Source organism: Ambystoma mexicanum, chromosome 10 (assembly GCF_040938575.1).
Source record: "Ambystoma mexicanum isolate Mex_15411 chromosome 10, UKY_AmexF1_1, whole genome shotgun sequence".
NCBI lineage: Eukaryota > Metazoa > Chordata > Amphibia > Caudata > Ambystomatidae > Ambystoma > Ambystoma mexicanum.
Window position 1 is genome coordinate 1,639,304,810 of NC_090932.1, and position 14,251 is coordinate 1,639,319,060.

Sequence of the window (14,251 nt, forward strand, 5' to 3'; positions counted from 1 at the left end):
TAAGAAATTGAGGGGGGCCCTTAATTGGGGGGATGGCTTGCCTGATGGGCGTGGCCTAAAACTTGAAGGCGTAGCCTAAAGAAGAGCAGGTGTACAGTACCCCTCTCGTGAATGCAGAAATTACAAGAACCGGAATGCAAAGTTAAGAAAGCAAAGAATCCAGTAGTGGCTCATCATTTCATACCCGAAATGGGACAGGCTGCCATTTTGAGTAATCATAACCAGTTTTTCAGAATGTTTTTTTTCTTTATTACAGAAAGTCAATAACCTAAACAAATCTAGCTAGGTCCCAATGGTAGAATGGCCAGCCAATCCTGAACCGCTGTTACCTTTGTCCTATGGAGGCCATAAGCCACTCCAGACATGCGTGAGCCTCATTGGTTGTCATGAGTGAAGCACAGCCAGGAGCTCTCGCCACCGCCAGCTAAGGGCCACATTGAAGCATAGCCGTGCCACCCAAGGCATCTTTCCATCCAACACTCTTTGGTGTTGTTCGTTTAGTGGGTCCCCTTAAGTGGGCCAAAAAGGGATCCGAGCTGCACTTCACTGACAAGGTCCCACGCAGTCCAAATATGTCAGGGGTTACTTGTATTCCCTGGCAGAGTGGGGCATGAACTTGCATTTAGGATGGATAACTCCCGGCAGTGGCAGGACGAAGACTGATTTGCGTTTGGTTGGTACCCTTGAGCAATGGTCCCGATTCACTAAAAATTCTGGAATGGAAGGTATCCCAAGGAATTGCCAGTGGCTATGATTAATTAAGAGCTTTCCATCCACCAAGGTGAGCCGAGACCTCGATTCAAGCAAGGCTGAAACATTTCTTGGGGTTGCGCTTGGGGCTGAAAGGGTGTGTTCTTCAAATACTGTCTGCAATAACACCGGCACCTCAAAGTGTGTTTCCCTAATGTTCGATAGAGGTAACCTACGGAGTAGAATGCTCACACTTTACACCTGTGAGATATGGTATCACTAGAATAATGTTTTTCTTTGCCGGTTGAATTTTAGAAACCTTCAGTAAAACATCAGAAGTGTCTTAAGTGATGGATTCCACGTGTTCTATCAGCTGATTTCAAATCCCAATCAGTAGCGGTTCGACAATACTGTGTCGCCCTATGAGACACTATTGGTCTGCCTGGCAGGTTACTCAATGATAGGCTTTCATAGGCTAATGTCTCCGCCATGGAGTTAATGGGTCCACCATTAACACCCTTTTGTCTCCACTCTTGTTGTGCCTGTTACAGTGCTTGGCTGAAACAGAATTCTTACTCTCAGCCTTACGCTGTAAAAGGCACAACAGGGAGTGGAGACCAAAGGGTGTTAATGGCGGGGACGCCGTGCGTTTCCTGAGCGGTGACGAACACAAGTGCCAGCCAGCCACAGCTTAGCGCAAACTAGTTTGAACGAAGCTGTGACTGCCCTGCACTTCTGTCAGTCACAGCTGCCTGACATAATGACAGCGGGCTCATCTCCCGTTGCGGCTGCGGCCGTGGCGGGACAATGACCCACCGTGAAGTGGTGGGACCAGGGTGCCCCGGCAGGGTCCCGGCTCAGCCTCACTTTTTGGAGTCTGTCGGGGCCCAGCGCTGGCAGGCCCTGGCCCACTTAAAGCACTGGTCACCGTCACTCTCAGCCTTGCGCTCCCTTTCATCGTGGGGGCACAGCAGTGAGAGTCATGCCATGCATCTCTTCCCTCCTCGCCCAGCCTGCACAAGATACTTATGCATTGAGCCGCTCATGTGTGCCACACAGTAATATTTGTTGAGTAGTTGTGTGTCCCACAACCCAGGCTTATGTTGAGTTCTTGGGCGTCCCATGGATCACACATACCACTCTGTGTTGTTGACGGCATCGCCGAAGCCAGGCGTGTCCACGATGGTGAGCTTCAGCTTCACGCCTTTCTCCTCGATGTCCACCGTGTGCTTCAAGATCTCCACCGTCTGGTTGATGCGCTCTGCGGAAAGCGAAGGAAAGCGGTCAGAGGTTCTAGTAGCACGAGTAGTCTAGGTACACTTTCTGTCACTGGCATAAAGTAGAGGTGAGGGGAGAAAGTGAGGCTTAAGAAGACGTAATTCCCTGTGGGTGTGGTGGCTCCGCCTTATAGTGTTAGCAACTAGTTACACTCCTGCCATCTGCTGTGTGGATCGACACAACTCTAACAAGGTGGAACATCAACTTGTGGGTGGCCTGCAGGTGAAGTGTGTGTACCCCTAGCCATATAAACAGGAACCTCAGAAGACGCTTAAACTTGACACCGCCCTCAGATTATTGTGTGGGGCCAGTCTAGAGAGCTTCAGTATGTCTCCTTTGCGCCCCCTATTGGCACATTCGGTCGCATGTAAGTTTGCAAGGGATTCCAAGCTGTAAAACCACTATTTAAGCAATATGACCCGAGTGGCGGGGGCATTCCCGACTCAGGTAATGCCCCGGGCCCATAGTTATATTCCCGAGCGAAGCGAGGGCCTTAACAAATTCCCCGGCGCATTACCTGAGTCGGTAATGCCCCCGCCGCGAGGGTCATATTGCTTTTAGTACCCCGGCCCGCATTATGTGCGTGACCGGGGCACTAAAAGCATTTTTTTCTGTACCGAAATGCTGTGGCGTTTCGGGACAGGAAAAAAAAAAACAAAAACGACCAAGAAAATGGCCGCCGGGAAAGGGAAAATGGGAGTCCGTTTTCCCTTTCCATGGCGGCCATCGGGAGCGGACGCGCTGGGAACACAAGTGTTCCTAGCGCGTCCACTCCTGAAAAAAAAAAGAAGCAGAAGGTAAGTAGGGTTGGGAGGGCGGGAGGCACGGAAAGGTTGAAAAAAAAAAACGTACCTGCGTCCCTGCTATGGGACGATGCAAGCCTCCAGCCATGTGTCTCCACACTGCTGGAGCCTGCAATCGTTCCACAGCAGGGATGCAGCAGCAAAAAGGTAAGTGGGGCGGGGAGGGCAGGGAGGAGGGAAGGAGGCAGGGTAGAAAACAAAAAAAACAAATTTACCAGAGACCCCGGCGGGGGTGAAGGCAGGCTCTCAGCCATGGGGAGGCTCGGAGCGGGGATGGCCCCGCTTCGAGCCTCCTCATTGGCTGAGGGGCTGCCACACATTCTGATTGTGCCCTCGCCGGGTACTAATATAGGGTATGTACATTCTCTAAGAGTGTGGCTCCGGTTCATAATAGATAGGCATGCTTTGTCTAGAGTAGCAAGTGAGTGGGCTAGAGTCGTTGCTACCCGACCAGAAGAGATTTCTTGGAGCTGCCCGGCCTTCTTGCGTATACGAGTAGCACAATGTACTCCCTACTGGGCTTCCGGCAGATCACAGCCCCCCCCCCAACCATGGCAGCTCACCATATCACAACCTGTCTAATTACAGGCACCCGTAAAATTCGACCATATATCTCCAGCACTGTGCAAGCTTCTCTGCCCTCCCTCCTGCCAGGATCATATTTAAAACTACGTGTACCAGCTACAAAGCGGTCTCGACTGGAACACTGGCATACTTGGCGGCTAAACTCCACACCTCCGGAGGCTCTCGGACCTCACGTACTGAAACTAGCAAAAGAGTGGTGTCCAAGCTGGCCATTAAGACAAGAATTGAAAGCAGTCCTTCTCCTGCCACACCCGACTATCTAGCACTCAATCCCGACAGAGGCTTGAAAGTACCCTACCAGCCTCCAGTTACATTAAAACAGGGCTCTTTCAACAATGCCTGCCAGATGAATACAACTGTCTCTTTCCGTCTCTCTGACAGTCCTGAGTGACTGCATAAAAGGCCAAGCCCATTGCTGGCACCCTCCTGTTGTAAAGCGCTCCACTGCTCTAGTGCTAGGTTCACACTATAAGCAATCAAATAAAATAATATGAAATGAGGAGAGTGGCGCGGGACTTGCGAAAGCGCCCCAGAAGCAGATGTAGGCTTCAGCTGTCAGGTTTAGTGAGTGGGCTAAGAACCCCATATCTTCTTCACTCAGGCAATGAGGTGTGGATGTTAGTGCCAGAGGGCCAGCACGTGAAGGACCGCTCAGTACTTTCAGAAGCGTCCCCGCAGGAGTGTGTGACTCTCACCTCACAGATATAGGGATTGAAGCAAGGACACCCCAACTTTCTGCTTAATGAGAGATGATGTGAAGGGTTGTTCTCAGTATAGGGGTGGCTGATGTTCCTGATCCATAACTGAATCACAACTAGATCATAATGGGTTCTAGGCCACCAGAACTACAAGGAGATCTGCCTGGTGACCCTCAAGGACCGTAGACAGAGAAGGTATGAATTATAAGGCAAGGTGGAGCTGGAAGGCTTGATGGCCCCAGAATGCACCATCATGAAGCTTCCCGGGAATGCAGAGAGATGCTGAGACCCTTACGTTTAGGACTGAAAAGAGGCAATGCGATATTACATGACAAAAGTATGCACAGGTCATTACTGCACAGCGTGTTCCTCAACAAAAGGATATATGATTGGCGAAAAACGTTATATCAAGAGTAGGAAACAAACTAAGCAGCAACAGAAAACAAATGTGACTTACACTAGGAACTTAATAGCCATTAAAGAATTTCAAACAGAGGTTCAGGGCATTATACCATGGTTTGGGACTTGGCTATGGGGCAATGGAGGAGGCAAGAACTGGCCCTTTCATTAAAGATGTCTCTCCTTGACGTGGGAATACAGGACAAGGCTCAAGACCTTCCACAGAGCTTTAGAAACTGGCTATGGTGGAGTGTCGGAGAGAGGTGCACTCACCGTCCCAGAGGGGACACACAAGAGTGGCCCCAGCTTTATACTACAGACTGCATCTAAACAAACGCATTTACATCTCTCGAAAGCCTGTCACCCAATGCAGGAATAAAAAGCAAGGGCCCAAGACCTTTTGTGGTGCTCAGGAGAAGGTAACACTAAGGACAGTCCTTAAATAAAAGGAACAGAACACAAGGATGGGGTTTGTTAGTGAGGGAAGAGTGATAGAATAGGTCCAGAACCAGGAGAAAGTGGCATCTGTGTGTGTTGGCTTGCAGATGGTTGGTTGTGTACACAGTATCAGGTAATCATGTCCCCATACATAATGTCCCCTTACATAATGTCCCCATTCATAACGTCATCAGGAAAATCCATTGGTGACATTATATATGGTGATATTATGTATGGGGACGGGTTGTGGGGATGACCCCTGCTCCCCTTGGATAAAATAAATAATAATTCAGGGTTTGTGGGGGTGTCCCCCGCATGTTCAATGTAATAATGTCTCTGCAAAAAACAGCCACTTTTTTGTCAGGAGACATTTTTTCAGGGACTTTATTACATGGAACCGTGTACACTGGCTTCTTGTACCCATACAGGTAAGGTCCAATGACTGGGTTGTTCTCTATGTGACTGTTTGTTATGTTGGAGTGTGTCTGTGTGTTTATGTGAAGATTGGCTGGTATTTAAGGTTGTGCGCACTGGCTTGTTGTATCTGTATGGGTAAGGTCCAGTGTCCGGGTTTGTTTGTTGTAGGCGTTTGTTACTTTGTTTTGGGTGTGTGTTAGTGTATCGGTTGGCTAGCCCAGCGGGTGTGTATAGCATTTGGGTGGTGTGTTGGTGGGGAGCAAGAGCAGGGTGGTTAGTACATTGGCTACTCTCGAAGTTCTTGTACGTGGCTAATCTTCACAATTCTAAGAAAGTGTGATGCATGGCTAATGCTAGCAAATCTAAGTGTGACGCATTGCTAATCTTCACCATTCTATGTAGTGCTACGCATGGTTAAATTCACAATCTACGATAGAGAACCACGCTCCGTAATTAGGGCCGGCGTCCAGTCAGTGCAGTGAATCGGGAGAATTCATGGCAGTCCTGACCCTCTGATAGGTCTGAAGTTGAGGGGACGTCAGCAGGAATTTTGAAAGTTGGCTCCGTTGATAAGCTTATAGGCCTGGCCAGAGCCAATCACATGCCAGACTACACCTGACTTGTTGAAGGCACCCGCCTTCTGATTGGCTCAAGCTACCTCTTAGCTAGAGACAGTCCAAATATGCGAGGCTGGTTTTTCTATAGAAAAGGCACATTTCTTATCTCCTTAGACTTTTAAAATTCCCTGCAGATTCCAAAATATTTGGACAGTTGCAGGAGTCGTCCCTTTTGCAACTATGGAACTTTTGACTCTGCAGGAATATGAAAGATATTTCACAGTTTTGCATAGATTTGGAGTGCATGTACTTTAGCTACACATTCCTGTACTCCTGGCTCTAGATAGAGTCTCCCATGCTCTCTCTGCTGGGCGGTCCCTTGCATTTCACCTACCTTCTGCATTGAGGAGCTTCCTGTCTTTGTAGAGGTCGGTCAGGAACAGACTGTTCACGAGAGTTGATTTGCCGAGACCGGACTCTCCTATGGAAATGAAGGATTTGGAAATGGGGAAGAGACAAACAAAGAGAAACTGAGGAAAAATGGAATGTTCAGCCAAAAGACACATGACATCATCAGGAACTGATCCAGAACATTTTCAAGATGGCCGCCCCCAAGTGCAGGCAGCCTGGACTCTCCTTCCAGGCAGGAATCCCTCTTCTACATGCCATGGAGCTGTGAAAAATGCAAAATCACTCCACAGAGATCTGTCAGAGTGGAACCCCCTGGAAGTCACCCAGAAACCATCTCACAATGTCCCTCTGGGCACCCCATTGGCTCCCAGCAGAGCAGACGGCGACTTCAGAATTAATCTGCGCACGGCCTCCATACCAACTAGTCCTAAGTGGCTCCACCAACTGTTCACCCCCTGCTCCCCAAAACACACTCTTGTTTTATTTGATTAATACATGACCTTTGGTGCATACAAAAGAAAGCAATCACAACTACCGCAATAGACGAATAAATGCTTAAACATGCTGACGAGTATATGAACATACAACATTCCATAGAATCTTCTAGCAATTTCATAAGTGTTCGTATCAATGCAATTCTCCCTTTGACTTCTGGAACGAAGAGCGCAAGATTCAAGTGCACCGTGAAATTCATTTATTTTGACTTATTTATTTTGACATTTGTATAGCACACAAAAACCAGAGGCATCTAGGCGCTTAACTTGAAGAATTGAAAATAAAGGCTCCTGAATTCATGAGTTTCCCGCTCGATTTGGGATCAGCAATCTATACACAAATGATGTCATTCACGTTGAACACACCGCGTATGACGTCAACGGCACTGATGATTTCAGCAGCACAGATGACGTCAGCAATTTAGACTCACTAATCCCAGTCATGACTGCCCTGATTCAATATTAATAATCGCCGCCATCAGACTTTCAATCAGAAATGTCATCTGAATTATATGAATTTAAATTGATAAAAATGTATTTTTCTTTTCCCTTAATATTATGGAAATAAATACTGAAGTTGTATTTTACAATGTATATACATATGTGTTTATCATGTAAATGTCAACTAGTTCATGTTAGGATATGTACACGTTGCTTTAAGATTTAAATCCATTTGGTAAAATTATTGTTATTTTTTTATTGTTTTAGTTGAAATAATTCAACTTTACACTTTTTTTAATACATAATTTGAATAAAAAATTACAATATACAATCATTAAATAATATTAAAATAATTGTATTATTTGGGTATTTATTGAGCGCCAACCTAGTGTCGAGAAGCCACGAAGCGCTTTACAAGTCACAAGGCGAAGTTCACAGCGAGGGAAGCAGATCCCAAAGGATAAATGCCCGGGAGCAGGGGGCTATCAGCAGGGGAGGAGGCAGGGGGCAATTTTGGCAGCAAGGGATACACGCAACCACGGGGGGAAACAGGGACGTCATTAGGGAATCGTAGGGGTCGCGCTCCCCGAAAATAAAACCGTTTTCTTTTTGTAATTGTAGCTTCTGGGCTTTGGCCAGTGCCATCCGGCTCTTTGTTTCCGGAGAGGATGGCTTTCTTGTACAGGCCTTTTAAATAAAAAAACAGCGGGTTCCACAAGTGTAACACTTTGCACCAGTCCTTTATTCACTTTCTGACTTATCCATGCTCTTTGGTGGTCAACGGCTTTATGGCTACATAGAGACCCACATCCACCTGTTGGTCGGTTAGTTAAGATTATGCTGGCACATGCACAGTGAAACAAAGAATTTTGCTTTTCGCACTGTTTTGTTAACACGTTTCAATACTTGAATTAAAACCTAGTATCCCTTTTTTCACTAAACAGGATGAAGTAGCAAGTTATTACAAAAACTGAACAATACGATTAACGTATGGATGAATGCGTAGAGGTCTACATAGAAAAAACCCTATCTATACTTACCTAATTCACAAATGCATTCAAGGAGAAATACACAGCATGAGTTTTGCAAAAAGGCATCTCTATTGCTTGAGCCCCTGGAAAGCAGTTTGCGCTACGCAGGCTGGGAAAAGGCGGCCTTTACAAAGCACTGGCGGGTTTGGAAATGTTCCAGTTCCCGGGTTGGTCAGTCCGCCTCCAAACTCAGAAATCTTTTACTCAACAAAAAGGAATGTAAAGATTGATTCTGGAAAAAGGGATTCATTTGGAAATTGACCTCCAGGAAGACACCAGACAGCCTGATGGAGAGATCTGCCTGCGTGTATCTGGGTCTAGGGAAAAGACCCTCCCAGTGGTAGAAGTGTACCAAAAAAGTAGTGGAACTGTGACTCCGGCGGGAGACAGAGTAGGAAGGAAGGGAGAAACACATTTCTCAAGGGGTGCAGTCATGCTGGTTTGATAGCCAGTTGAATCAAAACAGATTTCAGTTTAGCTGTAACTGATATCCAGTCCTAAAATGGAGAAGTGTGCTTTAACTTCACAAAGAGCAGTTCCAGAGTGGTGCAAATGGCTGCAGTAGTGGAACACCGCTCCCGACCTTTCCCGCTCACTTTGACCACTTGCATTTCTGTGGCACACTACTGTGCGCTCTAAATAAGAGGGGCCCTACAATGAGGCCTCCTTGTACAGCACCATTGCAGCCAATCCCTGAAAGAGAACGTTTGAGATCAGCAGTCACTGGTTATGTGGGCAATTTGAATATCCGCACTATAGAGACATCCTAATGGCTAACAGAACACTGCTTCTGACATCAATTTCCCTTACTAAATACTTTGAATAAGAGGCACCTTACCAGCGACCATGAGAGTGAAATCGAATCCCTTCTTCACAGACTTCCGGTGCACCTGGTTGGGCAGCGTGGCGAAGCCGACATACTGCTTCTCGTGGTCCTGTGGTCAGAGCAGAAAGAGAAGCAGTGAGTACCCACCTGTGGACTGTGTCAGCTCCCACCAGACCCCTGGGTGTCCCAGTGAAGTGAATGCCACCTCTTGATGGGCCTATGGCGAGGGTGCACCCAGGCCTCTTTCCCGGTAGGTGCAAACCAAAGAGAACCAAAGCTTTTAATCCAACAACTTGGTAAAGGTGCAGCAAGCTGCACCACTCACATCCATTGCACATTTATAAAGGTGTAAAGAGGCACAACCTGGCTACCTGGAAGGCAGGAGTGGTGGAACACCAAAATCACTCCTAACCACACCCACTGCACCCCTGTAAAGGGTATCTGGTAATAAAATTGCGGAAAAAAATGTCGCTGGTAATACAAATCGCGGCAAAAATGCTGTGGTTTGACCCGGTAAAGGTGTACCCCATTATACCATTTAAGGGGAGCTGGGGTTGCGGGGGTGTCTCCTGCATCCTTTACATGATTGTGGTGCAAAAATACACAGTTTTTTTGCTGCGATATTCTGTATTCACAGCCATTTTTGCCGCGATTTTAAGACATGGAACACTGTAAAGTGGCACCAAGACCCACATCTTCCCCGTCCACTGGTCATCTGCAAAAGGGCATTAGGTCCTCCTTCCACAACATCCCCTCTGTGATGGTGCACCCAGTTCTTGCCCCAATATAACCCCAATGAAAGTGCACAAACAGCCTTCAGCCTAACATGAGTGCCCTGTAATGATTCATCCAGTGTTGCCATCAAGAATTCCAAGCCCCATGGACACCTGTGAGGAGGGACCAAGGCCTCCATCTTTCTCTGCTGCCTCTCTAAAGGTGCCCTGCCCCCCCAATGCTCCCTATTTCAGTGGGTCTCCTTTAATTCACCTGTGCCTCTTTACTCCATGGGGCCTCTGTGAAGATGCACCCTGGCTTTACCCCATTAGAAAACCCACAGAGGAGCCTTTTTGACGGTGGCCCCAGCACCCCCACAATAAAACATCTGTAACGAGGCATCAAGGCCGCCTAACAGCACCTGTGTACAGATGCAGCACAGTCCCCATCAATGGCGGAATAGGTGTTTTAATGCACCCAGGCATCCATCAGTAGGGGGACACCAAGCCGCCCTCCCATAGCCCAATTATCAAAAAGGTCTCCCAGCTCTTCCAGAAATAGGATCTGAGAAAACCTACACCGTGGCCTCCCAAACTGAGGGCACATGTGTAAAAAGACACCAAGTCTCCCTTCTACGGGGCCAGCACAACAACCCTCAAAAGTATATCTTGAAAGGCACATCATTATCCCCCAATGGCAAATCATGGAAAAGGCAACCAGTCTACCTCCAACAGAACATTTACAAAGCTGCACAAGGCCCACCTGCTCCAGGGGACATCTGTAAAGGAGCACCATTGCCCTCTCCCATGCCACATTCAGAAGAGGGCTCCCAGGTCCACCTCCAAAAGAACATTTCCAAAGGAGAACAGGCCCTCCTGCTCCAGGGGACATCTGTAAAGGTGCACCATTGCCCTCTCCCATAGCACATTCAGAAAAGGGCTCCCCGGTCCACCTCCAACAGAACATCTCCAAAGGTGCACAAGGCGCTCCTACTCCAGGGGACATCTGTAAAGGTGCGCCATTGCCCTCTCCCATGCCACATTCAGAAAAGGGCTCCCCGATCCACCTCCAAAAGAACATCTCGAAAGGTGCACCAGGCCCTCCTGCTCCAGGGGACATCTGTAAAGGCGCACCATTGCCCTCTCCCATGCCACATTCAGAAAAGGGCTCCCAGGTCCATCCCCAAAAGAACTTCTGCAAAGGTGAACCAAGCCCACCTGCTCCAGGGGACATCTGTAGAGGTGCACCATTGCCCTCTCCCACACTACATTCAGAAAAGGGCTCCCAGGCCCATCTCCAACAGAACATCTGCAAAGGTGCACCAGGCCCACCTGCTCCAGGGGACATCTGTAAAGGTGCACCATTGCCCTCTCCCATGGACTCCCAGGTCTACCTCCAACAGAATGTCTCCAAAGGTGCACCAGGACCACCTGCTCCGGGCTACATTTGTAAAGGTGCACCATTGCCCTCTCTCATGCCACATTGAGGAAAGGGCTCCCAGGTCCACCACCAACAGAATCTCCCCAAAGGTGAACCAGGCCCACCTGCTCCAGGGTACATCTGTAAAGGTGCATCATTGCCCTCTCCCATGCCACATTCAGAAAAGGGCTCCAAGGTTCAACCCCAACAGAACTTCTGAAAAGGTGAACCAGGCCCACCTGCTCAAGGGACATCTGTAAAGGTGCACCATTGCCCTCTCCCATGCTACTTTCAGAAAAGGGCTCCCAGGTCCATCCCCAACAGAACTTCTGCAAACGTGAACCAGGCCCACCTGCTCCAGGGGATATCTGTAAAGGTGCATCATTGCCCTCTCCCATGCCACATTCAGAAAAGGGCTCCCAGGTCCAACCCCAACAGAACTTCTGCCAAGGTGAACCAGGCCCACCTGCTCCAGGGACATCTGTAAAGGTGCACAATTGCCCTCTCCCATACAACTTTCAGAAAAGGGCTTCCAGGTCTGTCCCCAACAGAACTTCTGCAAAGGTGAACCAGGCCGACTTGCTCCAGGGTACGTTTGTAAAGGTGACCATTGCCCTCTCTCATGCCGCATTGAGGAAAGGGCTCCTATGTCCACCTCCAACACAACATCTACAAAAGGTACACCAGACCCACCTGCTCCAGGGGACATCTGTAAAGGTGCATCATTGCCCTCTCCCATGCCACATTCAGAAAAGGGCTCCCAGGTCCATCCCAACAGAACTTCTGCAAAGGTGAACCAGGCCCACCTGCTCCAGGGGACATCTGTAAAGGTGCACCATTGCCCTCTCCCATGCTACATTCAGAAAAGGGCTCCCAGGTCCACCTCCAACAGAACATCTGCAAAGGTGCACCAGGCCCACCTGTTTCAGCGGACATCTGTAAAGATGCACCATTGCCCTCTCCCATGCCAAATAAAGAAAAGGGCTCTGAGGTCCACCTCCAACAGAATCAATCCAAAGGTGAACAAGTCCCACCTGCTCCAGGGGACATCTGCAAAGGTGCACCATTCCCCTCTCCCATACCAAATACAGAAAAGGGCTCCCAGGTCCACCCCCAACAGAACATCTTCAAAGGGGTGCCAGGCCCACCTGCTCCAGGGGACATCTGTAAAGGTGCATCATTGCCCGCTCCCATGCCACATTCAGAAAAGGGCTCCCAGGTAAAACCCAACAGAACTTCTGCAAAGGTGAACCAGGCCCACCTCCTCCAGGGACATTTGTGAAGGTGCTCCATTGCCCTCTCCCATGCTACTTTCAGAAAAGGGCTCCCAGGTCCATCCCCAACAGAACTTCTGCAAAGGTGAACCAGGCCACCTGCACCAGGGGACATCTGTATAGGTGCACCATTGCCCTCTCCCACGCTACATTCAGAAAAGGGCTCTGAGGTCCACCTCCAACAGAACGTCTCCAAAGGTGCACCAGGCCCACCTGCTCCAGGGGACATCTGTAAAGGTGCACCATTGCCCTCTCCCATACCAAATACAGAAAAGGGCTGCCAGGTCCACCTCCAAGAGAACATCGTCAAAGGTGAACCAGGCCCACCTGCTCCAGGGGACATCTGTAAAAGTGCACCATTGCCCTCTCCCATGCTGCATTCAGAAAAGGGCTCCCACGTCCATCTCCAACAAAACATCTGCAAAGGTGCACCAGGCCCACCTGTTTCAGGGGACTTCTGTAAAGGTGCACCATTGCCCTCTCCCATGCCAAATAAAGAAAAGGGCTCTGAGGTCCACCTCCAACAGAATCTCTCCAAAGGTGAACCAGGCCCACCTGCTCCAGGGGACATCTGTAAAGGTGCACCATTGCCCTCTCCCATACCAAATACAGATAAGGGCTCCCAGGTCCACCCCCAACAGTACATCTTCAAAGGCGCACCAGGCCCACCTGCTCCAGGGGACATCTGTAAAGGTGCACCATTGCCCTCGCCCATGCTACTTTCAGAAAAGGGCTCCCAGGTCCATCCCCAACAGAACTTCTGCAAAGGCGAACCAGGCCCACCTGCTCCAGGGGACATCTGTAAAGGTGCACCAGTGCCCTCTCCCACGCTACATTAACAAAAGGGTTCCCAGATCCATCCCCAACAGAACTTCTGCAAAGGTGAACCAGGCCCACCTGCTCCAGGGTACGTTTGTAAAGGTGCCCCATTGCCCTATCTCATGCCACATTGAGGAAAGGGCTCCTGGGTCCACCTCCAACACCACCTCTCCAAAGGTGCACCAGACCCACATGCTCCAGGGGACATCTGTAAAGGTGCATCATTGCCCTCTCACATGCCACATTCAGAAAAGGGCTCCCAGGTCCATCCCCAACAGAACTTCTGCAAAGGTGAACCAGGCCCACCTGCTCCAGGGGACATCTCTAAAGGTGCACCATTGCCCTCTCCCATGCTTCATTCAGAAAAGGGCTGCCAGATACATCTCCAACAAAACATCTGCAAAGGTTTACCAGGCCCACCTGTTTCAGGGGACATCTGTAAAGGTGCACCATTGCCCTCTCCCATGCCAAATAAAGAAAAGGGCTCTGAGGTCCACCTCCAACAGAACCTCTCCACAGGTGAACCAGGCCCACCTGTTCCATGGGACATCTGTAAATGTGCACCATTGCCCTCTCCCATGCCAAATACAGAAAAGGGCTCCCAGGTCCAACCCCAACAGAGCATCTTCAAAGGTGCACCAGGCCCACCTGCTCCAGGGGACATCTGTCACGCTGCCGTCTCCCGGTGGCCGCTGGCAGCTTTGGAACGCTTGGCGTTGGTGGCGCCATTAGTTTGTTCCGGGTTGTTTTCGCACTTCCTGGTCCACCGGTCTAGTCTTTTTGCTCCTTGGCACCGGTTCAGTATTTAACCCCGCCCAACTCTGGTTTGGCGCGTTGTAACGTGGTCATTTTCTCTTTGTTGCTTTGCTCCCGTGTTTTTCCTCCTCGCGCTTGCTCTGCCTGCCTTTCCTCGTTTTCTACTCCCTCTCCTGCTACCCGAGCATCTCGCTACTCGGG

At 49.3% G+C, this 14,251-nt stretch overlaps 1 protein-coding gene across 2 annotated transcripts in view; it reads right to left on the reverse strand.

Moving 5' to 3' along the window:
- Nucleotides 1-14,251, reverse strand: part of SEPTIN5 (septin 5) — a 513,411-nt gene that overhangs the window by 55,112 nt on the left and 444,048 nt on the right. For both annotated transcript variants that reach the window (XM_069620050.1, XM_069620051.1), the window contains 3 exons: nt 9,081-9,177; nt 6,260-6,346; nt 1,828-1,951 (listed from right to left, as the gene is read on the reverse strand). In XM_069620050.1, the coding sequence (XP_069476151.1) occupies nt 1,828-1,951; nt 6,260-6,346; nt 9,081-9,177 (308 nt within the window). The remainder of the gene's footprint in view (nt 1-1,827; nt 1,952-6,259; nt 6,347-9,080; nt 9,178-14,251) is intronic.